This window comes from Alnus glutinosa, chromosome 3, assembly GCF_958979055.1.
Source record: "Alnus glutinosa chromosome 3, dhAlnGlut1.1, whole genome shotgun sequence".
Classification (NCBI taxonomy): Eukaryota; Viridiplantae; Streptophyta; class Magnoliopsida; order Fagales; family Betulaceae; genus Alnus; species Alnus glutinosa.
In genome coordinates, this window is record NC_084888.1 from 33,498,888 (window position 1) to 33,519,968 (window position 21,081).

The following is a 21,081-nucleotide window of genomic DNA, read 5'->3' on the forward strand; positions in this document are numbered from 1 at the left end:
AAAAAAAATATAGACGAGAAGAGACGACAATAAAAAGGTAGTTATCGTCTGCTCCAGAAAACTACAAGCAACAACATCAGCTTCTTCTTGCCGCAAATGATACAATCACTCTGCTCCCTTATATGCCTTTGCACTTGAGAACCATCTTCGTCTGCCCGAAGAAAATTCCATTTTTTTCAAACAAAGCACATGTGCGACTTACATCACATGCAGTAACTGCGGAAAGTTCTTCCTAGAACTAAAAGTTTAGACAAGGCAACGCAAGATACTAATGCAAATATTATACAGTTGTGTAATGATCGATCTCATGTGTCTGCTTACAATCTCTCCTCCACCGTACTATTATTGCCACCGACGCAATGAACAAACAAATAATGAAAGAATATGAGCTCAATATCGGTTCTGTCTAGTCAAAATTAAATACAGAAGCTAAATCTACCCACCACCTGAACTGACACTGACACTGACGCAGAAGATATCGACCAAGCCAAAAGCATATTGGAATGGGGAAATCAAAGAAGTATATCTATTGCAGTATCATTCTAATAAACCTGTTATTCTCTATCTTGGTCTTGCACACCATTAGCATCTGCTTGTTGTGGGCTGGGGCTTTGACCTTCATAGGTATATTTACTGTCAATGGGCTCCTCAACAGTAGCTTGTTTCCCCTGTTGCATTCATAAAAATTTGATTAGAGATCTTAAAACATATGAAGCACAGTACAAGTGATATGTAAACTCTTTATTGAACAAAATGATGTGTACCCAGCATTATTATAGAAATAGAGAGGGAGATTTTGAAGTATTTGTGCCTTATAGACAATCATCCTTCAATTTAAGAGGAAAATACAAGTAGACACCAACCTTGTTCCGGTCTCGCCAGCCAAGTCCAAATGGACGAGCTAGCAAACCAATCTTTCTAGCAGGAAAATCTTGTGCAGACTCTTGATTGCTTCGTGCTGTTGAAGAATCTGGATGTGGAGATCTACAAAGCAAAATTACATGTAAAACACAAATCTCATCCATTGGGCACAATATGCACACGCAATACAGATAATGTTCCACATTTTGATCCCCCTGCCCCCCCCCCCCCCCCCTTTCTCTTCCCTTTTGGGTGGAGGGGATTGTAAATAGGCAGCTAATGCAGAAAACAAAACAGAGATAAAGAGGCAAAAGAAAAAAGCAGAAAAGAAAGAAAGAAAAGGTCAAAACCAGTACAAAGAGAGCCATGGTTAACTTTCGTCAACAAGTAAATAAGATTGCACCAGAAAAAATGACCCAAAATTGAATACAAACCGTGGAGAGGGTTGTGCTTTAACTTGGCCGGATTGGTACTGCAAGGTAGCCTCCAACATTGATTCTGCCATAACCACTCTCTTCTCCATTTCAGCAATTGAAGCAGTGGCCTCTTCATACTTCTCCTGCATACATATAGTTGTGTATAGGGTAATCTATATGAAAAAGGAACATAAAATAATATCCAGATCTGAATATGACACATTGAAAAGTCAGAAGATAGTAAAGTCACTCAATGTACCAAGCCATCTGGTCTAGTTCAATCATAGAGTGATGCATACTTTGACACATGAATACAAATGCGAGGAGCAATGGATACCAAACATACAGCAATAAAAAAAATTGCACCAGAATGTGCTAACTAATGACCTTGTTGAGACTGGTTTTAATTCAAGAAATGTAGATGTATCTCTAGTATATCTTCTTTTTTTTTTTTTTTTGATAAGTAATAAAGATTTTATTAAAAAAAAAAAAAAAAAACGTAAGGCGCCCTAAGTACACAGGGACTACCAAAGCAGCCTACAACAAGAAATGTAGATGTATCCCTAGTATATCTTCTTAATTGGGAAATGCAGCCAGGCTGGTTGAGGGTTTTTGTGTATGTGCCAAAGTCCAGTCCACCGTATTTTGCTGTATTCTTTTACTTCTGAGTACTTCTCACTCAAAGTTGAGAATTTGATTAACGTATTCATGGTGGTATTTATTTCCTCTTCTTCACCTTACTCTCTGTTTTATTTCATTGTTTTCAGGGGTAGTATAAAACCCTGTATAGTGCACCCTGTTTGGCACCTGGCACCTTTAAGAATTTCTCACATACAGAGGAAAAAAAAAAAAAAAAAAACCCTGAAGAATTGGGTAACCCAATTCCAAAGACGCCCATAGTCATCACTATTTTGTTTGACATTCAATTGAAGAAAGATGTAAATGGTAGCTAAGAACCTCAAAAATTAAGATACTTTTTTGCAGGAGGTAGTCTGACTCTATGGGAATTGCTAGTCACTCGTATCTTTGTCTTTGACTATGTAGGTGATAGGCGCCTAAGCAGCTAAAGGATTAGAAAAAACAAAATGATTGAAGGACCCCAACTCATAAAAGATAGAAAGAGAGCACACCATGGTCTACGATGATAGCAAACATAATTACTTTATTTTTATTGATGCGGTTGAAGAGGAAGAAGAAGAAGCGGACCTGTACGAATGTCCGATTTATGACGAGAGAGGCGGACTGGAAGCCTCAGTTTTTTTTGGAAGAATTACTATACTTAATGTTAATAGTGAAAATACTGGTAGTTTTAGATGTGTGTATTTTAGTATGCTACTTATGTCAACTTCTGCTCTACAGTGTATTGTTTTTTTTTTTTTTGATAAGTAATTGCAATTTTATTAGAAGACAGCGTAAGGCGCCCCTAGTACACACGGAGTATACAAGAAGCAACAGCCTCACAACCGACCCGATAAGGAACAACCCACAAAACAACCCAACCCTAAGCCCCTAAAGCTCACAATCTTCAATCATATCCCATCGCCTATGTTCCTCATCAAGGGCAGAGAGGAAAGCCATAGTTCTATCCCCCTTTTCCCCAAAATACGAAGAGCATGCCATAGACAACTCCAAAGGAGATAGCTTTGGCTTCCTCCCTTTACATAAAGGCTTGGAGGTGGGTTCTTCCAGGGAGGAGGAAGGAAGAATCCTCCCTTCCGGCGAGCCCATCTCAAAGGAAACTTGTGAACCCACAGCAGAATTCTCAGACCCACGACCCGCCTCTGAGGAAGCCAAAGAAGAAACCGGAAGAGGAAAATGAGAAGATTCGGTGACAAGATCGGGATCCGGAACCGAAACCAACTCCGAACCCATATCCGATCCCTGACAAATCCTCCCACCAGCTTTCCTACGCCTAGAGGGATAGTTCGCGTCACCATAGTTGATGGAACTCTGCAAATTTAGAAGTTCCCTTTTTCCTTTATACTTCTGGCGCGCAAAAACCTGGAACTCCTCTTCCATGACTTCCCGAACAGCCAAAGCCCCCTCCCCAAAATCCCCATCCATCGCCCAATCTAAGGGCAAACCATCCCAGTAGACATCTTCCTCCTCCCACACCACAATCTCACCGTTATGATCGCCCTTGTTGACCTCCTGAAGCTCCACGGAAGGGACAGGAATCGGGGGTAGGTTGAGAAACCCCTTTCTAAAAAAGCCCTGATTCACTTGCGTCACTGACTTCTTCGTAGCACGAGGATTTGTCGCCTTCTCAGCTGGCGGCTCTGCACCAGTAACACTCTTGTCAACGTATCCAACTGACATCTTAACGGCTTCCAAAGAATCTGAAATTAGCTCATCAGTCCATTTCACAGAGTGCTTTTCCCTCAATTTTTTCGCCCTCCTGTAATAACACTGAAAAGGCAGAGAAACCGCCACAGGGAGGGGAGAACGCAGCTTCTCACCTAAAATATCTGCTCCAGCAATAGACGGTGTAACCGGAAGAGATTTAGGAATCTGAAGCTTTCCCAAAGGAGTGAAATTAAAAGAAACAGTAGTAGCCGCCGGAAAACCCAGATCCGGCGCCGGAGAAGGGGGGAAACCGAACAGGTGGGAGGCTGGATTCCAGCTAGAAACCGCCGGAATTACCTGGGACCTGCTCGACTTACCCCCTGAAGGAGACTCCGTTCCAGAAAAAAACCCAGCATCAGCCACCGACGGTGGCTCCGGCCTAGGGGAAACCCCAACAAAACCCGTAGAACCTGGACTCGCTCCCTTTTTTGCTCCCAACGCTGTATCCTCTGAACCCCCATTTGGAAACCGATTCAGAACCAACCCAGAGGACACCTCCGTTGTCGTCACCGGCGATGTTGGCGGCGGACCGGAAACATTAGGTTTCCGCATGAAACGAGCCACGCGACAACCTAAAAATTTTCGAAAAAGCCCCGACCCGGCATACCGAGTCAGGACTCTCCTCACAGCCCGGCCCAAAACCAAACAAAAACCGGGACCCAACTTACGCCACGTCCGCGTTCTCACCTTTTCAAATTTCAAACCCTTATCCTGCGGACTTCCAGGCTGGTCTTTGACCAACAGATCAAGCGTGTTCTGCTCCAGAGAAAAGCAATCCACCGCCGATCTCGGATCAGCCTCTGTATGCTGCACCGCCGGAAGGAGATCAATCTCACATGGAGTCGCCAACGAAACCCTTAACCAGGACCGACCATCACCCGCTATGGGCATCGTCTCAGCAACGGTTGTCGGGTCCGACCTCAAAATCTCTGCAAAGGAGGGCCCCATCCACTTTGGAGCCAAGCCCAGAGTCGGCCGATCATCCTCCACAACCTTCTTCTCCGATGTAAAGGATGTAGCCTCCTATCTGAGGCAGTTTTGGGTAAACTGAGTTTTTAGTTGTTGATCTATATAATATGTAAAGATTTTAGATGCTCTGATACAATTATACTTCTGAGGAAAACTCTAATATTTTTTTTAAAAAAAGGTCTGTTGCTATTTTATGTAGTAGTGTTACGTGTAATTCTAGATAATTACACTTACGACTTGTTTAGAAAGCCAGGGCGCTACAGGTTGCAATTTGACCCATCCCACGGTCAAGATAACTATATTGAGGTACAAAACAACAATCATTTACAGATTAATGTCCATGGCTTTGATGTGCTACAGAAGTTGTAAAGAGTCAAGTGATTCATACAGGCACTCAAGCTTCAAATACATAGGATACGACTCTAAATTTTAATATAATGGCTGAAGAGAACCATTTTACAAGACTCCAGAAGTTAGCAAAGAATTATAAAGGTGACATGATTTTTTTTAAAACAAAGACACCAGTTCATACTTTTTTTTGATAAGTAATAACCTGGTTTTATTAAAAGCGTCAGGCGCCTCTTAGTACACCGGCAGTATACAAGAGAAAACGCAATGCTGGAAAACGAAAAAAAAAAAAAAAACAACCCAAAAAAAGAAAGAAAGAAACCCGCCAAACAAACCCACAAGAACCTAAGCCTACAAGCACAAAGAACCCCAATCCAACCCACAAGGAACACACAAGAAACCCACCCAAAAACCCACAGGAACCTACACCCTAAAACACAACCCCCGCAGCCCACAAGCAACCCACAAACTACAGAACCTGAGCCTTTCTTCTCCTACTCCTAAATTGCACACTCGCAACGTCGTAGTTTATGGAGCTCTTCAGATTCTGCAGTTCTCTCCTTTGATCTTATGCCGCTTCCCCATACTACCCCAATGAAAATCTTCCTCAATGGCATCCAACAAAGCCAGGGCCGAATCTTCATCCTCAGCACCATCCGACTCCCACTCCAAGTGTCAGTCGGGAGGAAAAACGCCCAAGGGGTGAGGAGAATCACCTTTCTCTCCCTGATCCCACAAAACAATCTCCCCAGATGGGCTAAACCCTACCGGCCACTCCTGAGATTGGATCAAACCATTCGTGTTCGGAGTCTCACCCTTGTCAATGGTCAATGATTTGCAGCCGTTCAAGGGGGAGGGAACTCTCGGAAGAAAGAACCCGCGCCGTAGACCCACTCCCCCACTTGGCATCGGTAGGTTTTTAACCACAGTCCCGACCAAAGCCTGAGAAGATGTACCCAAACACTGCGTCATCGGCGACCTCAAAGTTGTCATTGCCTCATCAATCAAGGAAATATCCAACTTACTAGCTTTGGCCTTCGATTTCCGTTGATACCTCATGACCGATTGGGTTTCGGACGGGTAAATGGGAGCCCCACTATCGGCCATCACCAGAAGAGACAAGCGAATCCTTTCTCCCAACGCAGCCGCCCCCAAAGAGGGACCCACAAATCCTTTAGAGTCCGAACCCAACCCTCCAAGCAGACACGGGGTTGAGTCACAAGTTCATACAATTACTAGTATAACCTTTCTTCAACTTGCAAATTAGCTCAACAGAAACTACTGGCATACTCAATATCAGATATGTAAGGAACTTCAGTTTGCAAGCAAATTTTCGCAATATAATTCTACAAGGGTGGTATATGATGTAATAACTCTTTTTTTTTTTTTTTGATAAGCATATGATGTAATAACTACCCACCACAACAAAGCAAAATCAAACCAAATGTAGAAAAAGAAGGCAAACCTGAAGCACTTGAGCAGCATATCTTTGTGCTGCTGCATCTTGCTCGGAAAATCTACGAGCATCTTCTGTTACCCTTTGCTCTTGCTCTACCCGCATTAAGACCTATAAGATTAGGAAGCAATTTCATAATTACCACTAAAGACCTTAGTTATGAGATTATATCGTCTTATCTAAGTAAGCATTGAGGAACATGGATGAAAGGTGAAACCTGAAGCATGGCATTTTCTTGTTCCTGCTTATCAGAGAGGGCCCTTCGAAGTTCAGCAACCTCCTGCTCTAACTGCTCAACCTGCAATTGTATTTGGAATTTACTTTTGACTAAAGTTTTGCATCCTGCATACCAGCATAAAAACCAAATCCAGAATATGTGGGCTACTTAACATATCATTAACTCTCTTTATTGCCTCTAAGTTAAGCCAAGCAACCAATGCCTAGACAGTTTTAACTCTAAATCCAATACATATTAATTTCACTGCAATAGTGAACAGCTAGTTGCAGTGTAAAAATCTTAAGTAGAAAAACGCATGTACATTTAGGTTGCCAAAAGAATAAAAATTCAAAGCCTTGAAGAAGATTATAGTTTTTTTTTTTTTTCCCCAAAGGTAAATACAACTCAGAAACCCATACAAGATTGAACCCATGACCTTGCCTTACCAACCCTTACTAGTGGGGAGAGGAGATTTCATTTGGCCCAAAGACCATTGGCTGAAGAAGATGACTAGTCTTTTAAACAGGTCGAAAATAAAACAGAAAATTCACACATAATACTTTAAAACAATTGTGTGATTGAGTTAGAGAAAACAATCAGTGAACCATCCTAGATCTTCACACTCTTAAAACATCTAAGTATTATAGAAAAAATATGTTTGCACAGTCAAGAGCACAGTAGGATGATGACATTCTTCGATTTCTATAGAAACATAACTTATTAAGAGGGAAAGCCTCTTTAGGGTGCTGAAAAATAGCAAAACCCTAAAATTCTCCTAGGAACTAACAAGCCAAAGGCAATTTTATAATGATAAGTGTTAACTAAATAGCTATCATAGTCTTCATAGACTCATAGCCATTGAATACAGCTGTCACAACCTCTGAGAGGATAAAAAGCAAAAACACCCGTAAAAGCCCTAGCTATACTAGTACAAACAATACTTCTGTAATACTGATACACTGTCAATAATTGTACCATCACAACGGTACCTGTGAACACTTCTTTAGTGACAGTACAACAAGCAGTAATTTTTTTTGCCCCCAAGATCTTAATCCATCATATATCCAGAGAAGCTAAACAATTTCTTTTTTTGATAAGTAATAGAACCCAATAACCCTTGCTGTATAATATATTCACCGTTCTCATCTTGGTGAGCTTTGATTGATATATATAGCATTTACAATATATAAGATTAACTACAACTCTTCCTCATCTATAAATTGAGTTTGAGTTAGATTACAATGTCTTCCTATCTCTATCTCTTCATGCTCTTATCTCTTATCTCTTATCTCTTTATCACCAAACTCACATCTAGGATGAGAGGTGTCTTGAGTGGTTGAGTCCTTTGATGATAAGTCATGTGCGTTGATACCCTCCCGCAAGGTCAACGGGGGAGATCAGTTGTTGAGCTTGAAACATATCCTTTGAAACCGAGTGGAGACAAGAGGTTTAGTTAGAACATCCGCTAATTGGTCCGAGCTGGGAATGAAGAGAATTTCCAATGATTTATCAGCAACGAGATCTCTAATGAAGTGGAAGTTGATTTCTACATGTTTTGTGCGTGCATGAAATACAGGATTTACTGACATGTAAGTAGCCCCAATGTTGTCACACCATAGTTTAGATGGAGAAGGGAGAGAGATACCGAGTTCATGAAGAAGAGCTTGAATCCAAAGGAATTCAGCAGTGGTGTTGGCAATTGCTTTATATTCTGCTTCCATAGAGGAGCGTGTGACGGTGGGTTGCTTTCTAGAACTCCATGAAATAAGGTTTGAGCAAAGGATGACATAATAGGCTCCTATGGAGCGTGTACCATTTGGGCAGCCTGCCCAATTTGCATCCGAGTAAGCTTGGAGGCTAGTGGATTGCGTTCGATGAAGGAGCAATTCGTGAGACAAAGTGTGCTTTAGGTAGCGAAGAATCATTTTTACAGCTTTCTAGTGTAGTTTAGTTGGTCTATGCATGAACTAGCACACACGGTTAGCAGCAAAACCCAAGTCTGGATGCGTTAGTGCTACTGTGCTAGGTATTGTAAGGATCGAACAGTGTTGTGATAGAGAGAAGGATCTTCCATTGGATCACCGGTGAAAGCCGACAAAACAGAGGAAGCTGCCATGGGGGACGTGATAGGCTTGGCCTCCAACATGTTGGTTTTCTTCAATAAGTCCAAAATATACTTGTGTTGGGAGAGAAGAAGAAGGCCTAACTTGACTGAGAGGACTTCAACCCCAAGAAAATAGTGAAGAGCACCCAAATTTTAACTATGAAATCAACACTGAGGAGCAGAAGCAGTTCAATAATTGCAACAGGGGCAAAGGCTGTGATAATTATGTCATTGACACATATGAGGAGATACATGGTGACAGAGTTGTTGTGGTAAATAAACAACGATGAATCTGCCTTGGAGTCGTGAATCCAAGCTGGAGTACTTTTTCACTGAGTCTAGAAAACCAGGTGCGGGGGGCCTGTTTTAAACCGTAGAGAGCTTTGTGGAGCTTGCAGACATGATGTGGATAGCTTGGGTGAATGAATCCAGGTGGTTGAATCATGTATACATCTTCAGAGATGAAGCCATGAAGAAATGCATTCTGAATGTCTATTTGTTTTAGGGACCAACCTGTAAAGTAAACAATAGATAGCACAGTTCTTATAGTTGTAGGTTTAACAATTGGACTATAGGTCTCACCAAAGTCAAATCAAGTCCTTGGCGACTAGCTGTGCCTTGTGGCATTCAACGAACCCATCAGCCTTTCTTTTAAGTTTAAAAATCCATTTGTAGCCCACGACATTCTTGGCTGCCATTGGAGGAACAAGAGACCAAGTATTGTTTTGGAGCAAGGCGTTGAATTCCACTTGTATTGCATTACGCCACTCAATGATGGTGACTGCATTCGAGAAACAAGTCGGCGCCACAAGGGTTGATGTAGTTATGGACAGTAATGTGCGAGGCACAAGGTATCTTATTGTGCCATCTGTGAGTTTCTATTGTTGAACAATGTGATTCTAAGCCCTTGTGCACATAGGATGAGTGCGAGGAGCATGAGTACTGGAGTGAGAATGAGTCACACTTGGTTCTGCAGAAAATGAATGGGAAGAAGTAGGTAATGGAGTTATATTTGATGCTACAGGAGGAGTTGTAGGACAAGTAGGAGTATGTGCTAGAATATGGAGAGGTGGAATAAAGAGAGCAGGTTGGGCATCATAGGACTCAGTGAGTGATGATGTAGGGGTGAAGGTAAACATAGTTTCATGAAACACCACATCTCGTGAGATATACATGCGGCTAGACTTAGTGTGATAGCACTTATAACTTTTGTGGTTTGGACTGTAGCCGAGGAAGACCCATTGTTTGGAACATAGAGAGAATTTATGAGAGTTATAGGGGAAAAGATTAGGGAAGCATGCACACCCAAGATTTTAAGGAAAGTGTAGTCAGGAGTGCGGTTAAAAAGTATTTGAAATGGTGACTTATTTTTCAGCAACGGAGTGGGCAACCTATTGATGAGGTAGCAAGAAGTGAGACACGCCTCATCCCAAAAGGTTTTGGGAAGATGACTGTCAGCTAGAAGAGCCAACTGTGTTTTCTTTTAGCGCATCCTTGTTGTTGATGTGTGTGAGGACATAAAACGCGATGGATGATGCCAATGGATTGAAAATAGGTACGGAGGTTGCGAGATTCGTCACCCGGCCCACCCCAATCTATTTGCACACTTTCAATCTTTGAGTTTAGTAAGCGTTCCACCATGGCTTGAAATTTGAGAAACATGGGCATACCATCAGATTTAGATTGGATGGGAAAAACCCATGTAAAACGACTGAAAGCATCTATGACTGATACATAATCACGATTTCCATTGATAGAAAGAGTTGGAGAAGAACCCCATACATCTGAAAAAATTAAATCTAAAGGGTTACATAAGCTTGAAGTAGAAACTGAAAATGACAATTGATGTCCTTTGGCCTGATCCTTAATTGGGCCTTGAAAGATGCTAGAGCTCATTGGTAACGTGATGAGTTGCCCTGGTATCGAGGTACTAGTTGTCTTCAGTAGGCAAGGTAGGGGAAGAGTAATAGGCTTGTGGATTGTGCTGAAATTCGGATGAAGATGCTGAATCCTGCCATTGATAGCACCGGAGGGCAGTGTGGCCTAGCTTGCCACAAATTTGACTTGTAGGCCATGATGAAGAGGCAGTGTCATTGGAGAATTAGAAGCCAAGCCCTCGGTTGATGGAGGAAGAACCACGACCACGATAGTATTGTTGTCCACCGTAGGAAGATGATGAGCCACGGCCACGGTAACCTCGGCCTCTAGACATGGGAGACCGAGAAGAGATATTATATTAGCATAGGGCTGGGCAAGATCAATGGACGGGAGTTGTTGTTCAATACACATCTCATGAGCAAGAAGATGTCCATAAAGCTCATCGATGGATAAAGGATCCACACGCGTTGTTACAGAGATAACAAACGGGTCATACTCAGATCCGAGACCTTTGAGAAGGAAGGAGACACTTTCAAAGTCATTCAGGGGCAAGCCAGCAGCAACCAGAGTTTCACTCAAGGTCTTGATCGTCTGAAAATACTTAGTGATAGAATCATTCCTTTTCTTGACCGTGGCTAATTGAAAGTAGATTTGCATGACACAAGCCCAGGCTTGAGAGGCAAACATAGTGACCAAAGTGGTCCATAAAGCATGGGCAGTAACCCATCCTACAACATGAACAACATAAGGCTCAGTTAGCGTGGAAATGAGCACGCCAAGGATCATTTGATCCCTTTGGCACCACGCAAGATACTCCGGATTGGCCATGGTGGCAGGAGCATTAGCTTTTGTGCTGGTATTGGGAACAATTTGGGCAAGTGGCTGAGATGAGCCATCTAAGAACCCGACGCATCTTGACCACGGATGTAGGCAAGGAGCTGCATTCTCCAAATCATGAAATTCCCTTTGGAGAGCTTGATATTCAGGGAGCGATTCATGTTAGGGACGGTGAAGACTACAAACATGGGATTGGTTGGGTGGGGCGGTGAAGCCATGGAAGAGGTGGTGGAGGTAGAGTCAGAGTCAGACATAAGGATCAAAGACGTTGGTCTATATGCTGCTCTGATACCATAATAGAACCCAAAAACCCTTGCTGTATAATATATTCACCGTGCTCATCTTAGTGAGATTGATATATATATATATATATAGCATTTACAATCTATAAGATTAACTACAACTCTACCTCTTCTATGTCTTCATATTGAAGTATAACTCTTCCTCATCTATACATTGAGTTAGAGTTAGATTACAATGTCTTCCTATCTCTATCTCTTCATGCTCTTATCTCTTTATCACTAGACTCACGTATAGGATGAGAGGTGTCTTGAGAGATTGAGTCATTTGATGATAAGTCATGTGCGTTAATAATAAGTAAATATATTTCATTAAAAAACACAAAGGCGCAACCAAAGTATACAAGAGAAACACCTAACTAGAAGGAGAAAAAATATCAAGAAATTCACGAAAGCTAGAAAAATGAAAACAACCCGGTGCAACCGTCCATTGGTAAAGGGTTTTAATTCCACCGTCGTCTTTTTGCAGTCTTCAAAACTTCAATCATTTCAATCTCTCCAAATACACCACATCAAGCAGGACAATTCCAACATTGCAGCACAATGAGGGCCACTGAACTGCCCTTTTCAAGAGGCGAAGAGGTCTACCACTCGTCTAAGCATAACCCAATGTAACCCAAAAAGATTGAAAATAGAATTCCATAAAGCACCAGCAATCTCACAATGTAAGAGGTGACCGCTTCCCCAAATTATCCATAGTGAGAATCTTCCCTAACACGGCCGACCAAGCAAAAAACACCACTCGCAATGGAACATTATTCCATCAAATACTCCTCCAAGGGAAAGGAGTATGCCCATGGGGAATCAGACCGTAATAGAATGATCAAAACAATTTCAATAAAACCAACATAGAGGTCACAGAGAACCAACTTTCACTACCTATTCTAATAGACCTAAAACCAGCTTATTGAGAATCCTCCAACAAATATATGCTTATCCCATTTCACATGGTTAAGAAAGCTTTACAATTAACCTGAGATTTCAAGGGAGAAAACAAATAAAATATTAACTTAAAAAAAAAAGCACTGTAATTCCAGTTGACAATCACCACAGGTTTCCTAAATGAATGGGCCTTTTAATTACTGTGTCATATCTTAGCAATATTTGAATCTAAGATCTATCCCAACCCCACTCTCCCCATTTACCACTTGAACAAGGCCCAGGGGCACTCATTGTCCCACAGTTACCGTTTAAAAGGATGTACTTCTTCCTAATTACTGATCAGGGTAAGTTTAATCTTTATTATCACTGTAATATGAGCACTTAAACATATACTGGGATTAAAAGTGGACCGAGTTTTAGACATTCACTTGGATTAAAAGTGGTCTGTATTTAAAAGTTAATTAAGTTTTTCACAAACATGCATTGAGGAAGCTCAGCATACTAACTGATGAAAAAGCATCTATACAGAACAAAAACAACAGCCATATTCGTTGTCAACAGAATAACTGCTATATGTGATGGTATTCCAAATATACCCTGGCACTCAATTGCCGCCGATTATCCTGCTTGACCATTTCCATCAAAGCCGTCTCCAATTCCTCAGCTCTGAAAAAAGCAGAAGAAGCCAGAATATCAATTCTGTATTAATGAAAAGCAGTACTAGTGACTTGCTAAAGAACAACAGTATTGCATGACTGAAATTGCGGTAACTGCTTAATCATACTTTGGAGACTAGATGACATTTTCAACATTTCCACCAGACCACTACAAGGAGGCACCCCAAGAAAAAAGAACCAACAACAATTAAAAGTAAACATAAGAAGAAAAAATAAAAAATATAACTAGAAGAGAGATTGCCAAGGTTGTGACCTGAAACAGCTAAATCAAATTTCAGATACACAAGAATCCTCCACTCAATCTACAGACTGTCTAATTTATTGAATGGGGAAAGAATAAGGACCTAGAGGAAGAGGAATAAAAAAAATGTTGATTAAAAGGGAAAAAGAATACGTCAAAAATAAGGATAACTAAAGGAGATCTCCTAAGAAGATGAGAAAAAACTACAACACATTAGGAGGCAAACAGATAAACAAGGAAGGCCAAGAAGTAACTCACATCCACCATAGAGGAAAAGCATTTCTAGTAAAATGTTCCAACCTAGAAGCTCCTCTGTTAGCTATAATTCGAATAGAAATTTTCCTATTCAATGAATCCAAGAGAGGGAGCAAAGAAGGTACAGTAAAAAGTCCTAAGCAATGGAAAAATAGTGGTAAGGAGCAGGAGACAATGGAAACTCCAATTACTAAAATCTTGGAGTTTCCCTCCACCTACATAAACCAAACAATGTTGCTCTTCAAGCTCCCAGAAAACTAAAATGCCGTGCACAATGACCACCTGCTCTTAAAAAAAAAAAATAATAAAATAAAGCAAAGATTAAGGTAATTATAGTTTCTGCATAGAAACACAACCCCCCCCCCCCCCCCCCCCCCCCCCCCCTCTAAACACACACACACAAAAAAAGGAAAAAAGAGTGAGACAATGAACATTAAATTTTAGATGACTGTTAGGTGTGGAATTCAAAGGGGAATATGTAATACCAAAGTTCAAACCAATGACTGAATTAGCAATTGTCGAACACTTTCCTAGTAACATAGACTTGTCATGCTTAAAGGATAGATGGGTGCATGGGTTATCCAACAGGTAATTAAGTTGCTATCATCATAAAGCAGCTGCGCTTGAGGACACACTGTGATGTGGGCAACCAAGAGAAAGAAAAAAGGGAGTCCTATTATAAGTTAGAAAACTTATATCCAAAAGAAAATATTAACCTGAGAACAGCTGATCTTTTCTCCTCCAGCAACTTGCACAATTCAACCTTCAACCACATCACCTGCATGTAGTTCATATGTTGAACTCAATTATATTCTGAGGAAACTGCTCTAATGTATCATCTAGTAACAATTTCAAAAAGGTTGAATTGCTTCAACTCATATTTATACACTGAAATAAAAGGACTATTAAACACATCAAACATCCTTCCAAAGCTTTCTACCATGAGAACTGCAACAAAGTGGAGCCAAATCTTTTTTTGACAATACTAAAATGGCATAACATTTAATCTCCATTTCTCTTCCTCTTTCCGTCACCTTCCGCAATTCATATTCAACAAAATCAATTCCCCTCCTAAAAGTTTGGCACGATGATCAATATGCCTCGTCTGACCTACTGTCACCTACACTAATTTGAGGCATGCTTCATGATTTATTATATTGATGAAATATATCCCATTTTAAATAATATTCTGCCTTGACTTACTGCCTACTTGAACGATTCCTTCCAGAAAATATTTAACTACATATCAACACATAAGGGCAATGTTTTTTTTCCCAGTATTTATTTAAGGAAAATGAAAAAAGAAGAAGAAGAAAAAGAAGCAAAGTTAACGAAATGATTATGCAAAAAGAAGACACAAATGACCTGCTCTTGAAGATCTTTGACGGAATCAACCTCCAAATCCCCATTCAGGCTAATGAGAATTTCATCTGAATTTGTGGACCCAGACTCCGAATGAGATAAACAACCATTTGTTTGTGTATCAGACGATTGTTCTGTTTTATTGGCTTCTATTATCATTGATTTAGGATCATGCTTAAAACCATATAGTTTAGATGCCAGACCCTGAGAATCCCTCCAAGCTCGAAGCCCCTTTGATCTTTCCTCAAGTGCAGCTATTACAGCTGGCCGGTGTTTACTTCTCAACTCTTGTAACCGGGCTTCATTTACATTTTGGTAACCCATGGAAGCAGTCAATACAAGTTGACTGCTATCAAATGTTGACCCCGCCAGCGACTGCAGCAAAGTAACTGCGTCTCCAGCATCCTTAGATGTGACCAATGCAGGGCCTACATGAAACTGAGCTAAATTAAGTTTCACAAGGTAAAACAGTGTACATGGTACTATATTCATATTAGTTGTACTGCAATAACAATATCACAGAATTCAAAAAACCCTATTTCTTTTACCCAGTACCATATAACTCCATCAAAGCAAGTGCTGTTCTAAATAGCATGACGCGGTTGCCTTCAAAAAGAAGCACATCCCAGACTCGAAGAACTGGAGTAAGGAGAAATCCATCAGATTATAAGTAAGCATTAACAAGAACCTACCCAATTGGGCCAAATCCAATTATGAGGATGAGAATGCAAAGGTTGGTAAGATAGCTAAGTATCAGAGAATATGCAGATAAAAATTTAAGATGCATTTCAACACAAATAAGCTTTAATATTAACAAGATACAACATAAAACCTGACCACTTTCCCATGGAAGCATGTTCATAAAAATGGAAAGGAACCACGGTCCGGTAACCCAAGCCACCTGCACTCCCAGGTAATCTAGATGATTGACTGCAACAGATGTAAAGGTGACATAAGAAAATACCCAAAAATCTTCGTACAAACAGAAAACTTGGAAAACGGCAAAGATGATAACAAATGCCAACAATATACAAACCCAATTTAGGAAATCTCTCGCGCACCAACTCCTCAAAAACAAGTTGGTCAACCTGAAAAGGCACAACAGCCTATCAATAAAGAAAAGCACTACCCATCTGCAGCAGTTACGAAGTTTCCTCAACTTCATTACTGTAACTCATTCGAGGAGAGCAAAAACACAGAAACTAAGCAAAAAAAAAAATGTATAGAATACCTGAGACTCTATCATTTCCTCTGAGTAATAGCCATCAAAATAGTCATCAATAATGCCCATCAAGGTCCTGAAAATATTTACCTCTATTAATAAGGGCATATGGCCAATGAAGCTGAAAAAGTGAAAAATATAACTTTATGCTGAATAAATGTAGAACAGTTAGGCATGTACTCTTCCAGGAGAGAATGCTACTTAAATACAGAGAAAATAGCATTAATCATGTTTCCCATGCGCAAGCGAGGGAGTATATATTTGGGAAAGATTATGTCAAATATTTCAGACCTACCAAAAAGCATTTTCTTCAGGCATCAAAAGAAGTAATAAGCCAGCAAAGAAATTCATGGCCTGCACATAGATTAATTCAAGAAGCTAAACATCAGACAGAAAGTTATCTTGAGTTGTATGTTAAACAGAATGAACTTAGCAGCAGAACCAAAACATAATTTCTCTGTAAGGAGCAGTATTCAAAAGCCTCTTGTCACATTGCAATACGCCTTAAATCTTTGAAATGAAATGTTTGGAAAAATCCAGCTCAATATGTCCATCTCCAATTTGATATGCAAATATAGTTTTAATGGAACTAGAACATCTAAACATTTATAAATCCAATGAGTGGCTAATGGTTAATATTGTCTCTAAAGGCAATCTGCAACAAATCAATAATCAATAATCGCGACTCTTAGCAAAGCTTCCTTCAGGAAGTTGTTACTTTTAACTTCTAAGTAAATGATTTGATAGCTGAATCTACTTTCAGTTTTTACTTCCATGAAATTTTCCCATAACCAATCGGAAATTGTTGCACAAAGTTAGCAGTACTAATTGTGTTATCTCCCCAGCTCAACTGAGTCTCTCTCTGTTCTTGGTGTTCTATTTTCTGGGGTTTCCCTGTTGCTCTTGTATTATTTCTTTGTTTTCTCTTCTAATAAATTTTGACTTACCTGAAAAATAAATTTTCCCAGTGTAGTGGGCTCATGTATGCTTTTCATTGATTAACTCACGTCTTAAGTAACCACAAATTAACTCACGCAAAGTCATATGGGCTGGCTGAGGGATCAATGATCTAAAGGTCACAGAACCATTTCAGTCGTCAATTTGTCTCCATGAATACAGAACTGTTAAGATCATTGTGCTGGATTGAGTGCTTTAAGTACAAACTATGCCACAGATGGCCAAAAGTTAAGGTTTGTCACACAAATTGTGAATATCATCCTGAGATTTCCTTGAGAGTTGTAGCATTCTTTAAACACTGCAACCACAATAAAAATAAGCATATCCAGAAGCAAATACCTGGCAGTACCCAACAGATGGATTATGTCTAGCATAAGCTGTAAGTAAGCGCCTCAAAGCATTTCTACCATCCTCATCAAGAGCGGGATGGCCCGGAAATGTTCGAGGCAAATCCTACACAAAAAAAAAACAATATGAATAAGTTGAGAAACATGGATTAATTATATACAAATACAATTAGCACCACAAATGAAGCTATTGGACACTAAGGTTGAATGACCATGGGATGTAAAGACCTTCTCAATCTGCCCTTTCCACTTCTCTGGCACACATACAGAATCTGTAGTTAAGCCCTCACTATTGTTGTCCAACCGTGTGCTATTTTGTTCTGTGTTATTGCCAGAATTACTTTCTGGAGATAGCAGATCCTGGTAATACTTCTCAACATGACGTGATCTCACACCCGCAAAAGCTTGCCAAAGCTGAAATTTTGAACATAATGTGATTACATAGCATAGTCACCAAGAAATAAACTTAACCATAGGGAGAAAAAAAAAACACTCAAGAGAGTATTTGCACCTCTCCCCTGAGAGCCATAGGCACTCCACCACGAACAAGGACTTCTAATTCTTCTTTCCAAGGAACCAAAGATTCTGGAGGGACCACGTCATTAGCAGCACCAGTAACAGGGGCACTGAGGGTTTCACTTGGAGGAACATCTTGAATGGGATCAGACCTCTCTGCATCATAAAATTCATCCTCGGAGTCCTCCTCAGATATTCCTTTAGAGGATCTAGCCTCTTCAATAGGAGAAGGAAGCAGCTTTCCAGTTTCAGCACCTTGCTCATCTTTTGATAAATTGTTTTTCTTCTTTACACGAATGCTCATCATATCTTCAATGGCACGAAGGGATGGCCTGATCTCAGTCCATATTTGGTGCTTATGAGTTTTTGTCTCCTTAGCTGCAGGTACCTCCTCCTTTCTGGCACCATTTTCAGCCGAATCATTGGAACCAAGCTTCTGGCCACTTAAATCGTCTCCTTCAGCAACTTTCTCCAAGCTAGCATCTGGTTCTTGCCCTGAAACTCCAGCATGGAGGCTCTTCTTATCTTCTTCTACTGACTCTGCTTGCCGTTCCAGGAAAAAATTCCACTTATCTGATCTTTCCTCCTCTTCCTCCTAAAATTATCAGTTATATAAAATAAAATCACATTTTTTACATTGTCTCTCTCCAAACTCTGTTTGGTTGCTGAAAAATATGAGTGGAAGTATAAAAAGTTAAATTTCAAGTTTTTCATTAACTTGGACCAGCCAAAGGAAACTTCACTAGGCCTTATTCATATTTTTTACTCGAACTCTTAATTTCAAAAAACACACACACACACACACACACACAAAACTCTGGAATCAATTTTTTTTTTTCCTCTTTTTCCTTTTTTTTCTCTAACTTTTTTCTCAGCAACCAAACAAAGAGTGTTAAGACTTAAGACTAGAAAGAAGAGCCAGAAGTAGAAAAAGACCTTGTAGATATTAGCATATTCACGGTATCTCTGTACATGCTGAGGTCTCACAGCAAACCCATAAGCATCCCTGTCCAATACCAATTCTATTACTTACAAGAAAAAAAAAATACCAATTCTATTATATTCCCAAATCCAAAAAAAAAATTGCATGGATTACACTCAACAATCAAACAGCAAGCAAGTTCTAGATCACAAACAACTCGATAGATCAGGATCCCCTAAACTTCTTAGAGTAACTCCACCATAGAATTCTTGAAATTCTAGCCATTAATTTTACATTATATGGTTAAGATTTTGTCACATCAACATCTACCATTAAATGAGATATAATGAATTAAAGAGAACTTAAGATCTTCTAAATATAAGAAATGCTATATTAAAATATATATATATATATATATATATATATAAGAAATGCTGAATTGGAAAAATCTAAACCATTCAATTTAAAACTAATGGTTAAGATTTCAAGAACTTCATGGTGGAGTTACTCTAGGAACCCAAAGAATTCTAGAAGATCCAAATGGGATCCAAACAGCCCAAAATCAAGTCCATTGCAATATACTCAGTTACAAACTAGGAACAATGAAATGCCGAGCACAATCACATCTCAAATTACCTGCAGTCGGCCTCCAAAGATCGCTGACTCAGAGTAGAAAACAACATGTTCCACTACTTCCCATAGCGCTCGGCATTGCCTCAGGGCAATCCAAATTAACTCAAAAACCATAACATTTCACACTATCCATCTAATCCACGTAAAATACTTAAATTAAGTAAACCCTAAACTAATCCAAGCAACTTTACACACAATTGAAAGCAATATTACTCATAAAACCCGCTAATCTATAAAGAACTCACTGAAATTCCCATACATTAGACAAAGAAAATCAAATTATAAACAAAAACGAACATTCGCTCATCAGAATCCAATACGATCGGAATCATTTGCCGTGAAATTTTGACAAACATACGAAGTATCTTACTAAATGGACCGGAATTTGTTGGATCAGAGGGGAAAAAACCTAAGGAAGTGAGAATTAGTTGCGAGGGAATCGGGACGCGTGGAGAGAGGAGAGATGGTGTGGTATGAAGGAAGCGTACCTCTTGTGGTCGAAGGTGATGACAGCGGGGTTGAGGGCTTTGATGGCCTTCATTGGCGGGGGACTAGATTGGATCGGTTTGATTGGCGAAGCGGAAATTCAGTTCTCAGTTAGATTTTGTGTGAGATCTCGCTGCTGGTCCTTGATTTTCTGCAACTGAGTTTTCAGCGACAAAGACAGCGAGACAGAGAGAGTCTGTATGATGGAGTTGTGAACTTCTGAACTCTGTGTGTATCTGAACTCTATGTGTGTATGAGATAGAGAGAGAGAGAGAGAGAGAGAGAGGCACATGCAAAAGAAAGGAAATGGGCGAGATTACCGTTCACGTTATTATTACATGTGCTGTTTTCTTAACACGGAGTTCGATGACTGAAAAAGTGAATTATAGGAGTGACAGATGATAATTATTATTTTTATTATTATTATTTTTTACCGGCTAAGTGTGTTGATGTAAGTGTTTTTTACTTAAGGAAAAATTATGAGCAACGATATAAACTAAATTTTTATTTCATAATGTTTGTATGGCTCTTGTAATTAATTCTAAGATCAATTGATGTTTAAAAAAATAAAAATTAAGAGCTTATTGTGAGTGTCACGTCAGCATTACGTCAGTATTGTAAGATAAAAACGTAGCATATAACATTTCTAAAAAATTATATTTAATTTTTAAATTTTCATCCGAATACTACTTCTCGCACCCATTTATTAGTAACATGACATAATTACATACAGACCAAAGTGAGCCCTAGTCTTCAAATTTTCTTTTAATTTTTTTATTAATTTAAATATATTTGCATTCTTAAGCTTAAACTTGGGCTTTTATCAAAATGAAGACAAAAAATATGACTT

At 39.8% G+C, this 21,081-nt stretch overlaps 1 protein-coding gene across 1 annotated transcript; it reads right to left on the minus strand.

Annotated features, from left to right (window-relative positions):
* Positions 1–258: 258 nt before the first annotated feature.
* LOC133864612 (uncharacterized) lies at positions 259–20,533 on the minus strand. Its single transcript, XM_062300997.1, has 18 exons — positions 20,234–20,533; positions 19,127–19,196; positions 18,186–18,785; positions 17,903–18,088; positions 17,667–17,780; positions 16,666–16,724; positions 16,380–16,446; positions 16,185–16,236; positions 15,986–16,078; positions 15,704–15,787; positions 15,152–15,576; positions 14,503–14,564; positions 13,210–13,279; positions 6,614–6,694; positions 6,406–6,507; positions 1,296–1,420; positions 864–984; positions 259–668 (listed from the first exon to the last, which is right to left on the minus strand). The coding sequence occupies exons 1-18, from the start codon at positions 20,284–20,286 to the stop codon at positions 555–557; spliced, it is 2,478 nt and encodes an 825-aa protein (XP_062156981.1). The 5' UTR covers positions 20,287–20,533; the 3' UTR covers positions 259–554.
* Between the last annotated feature and the right edge of the window lie 548 nt (positions 20,534–21,081).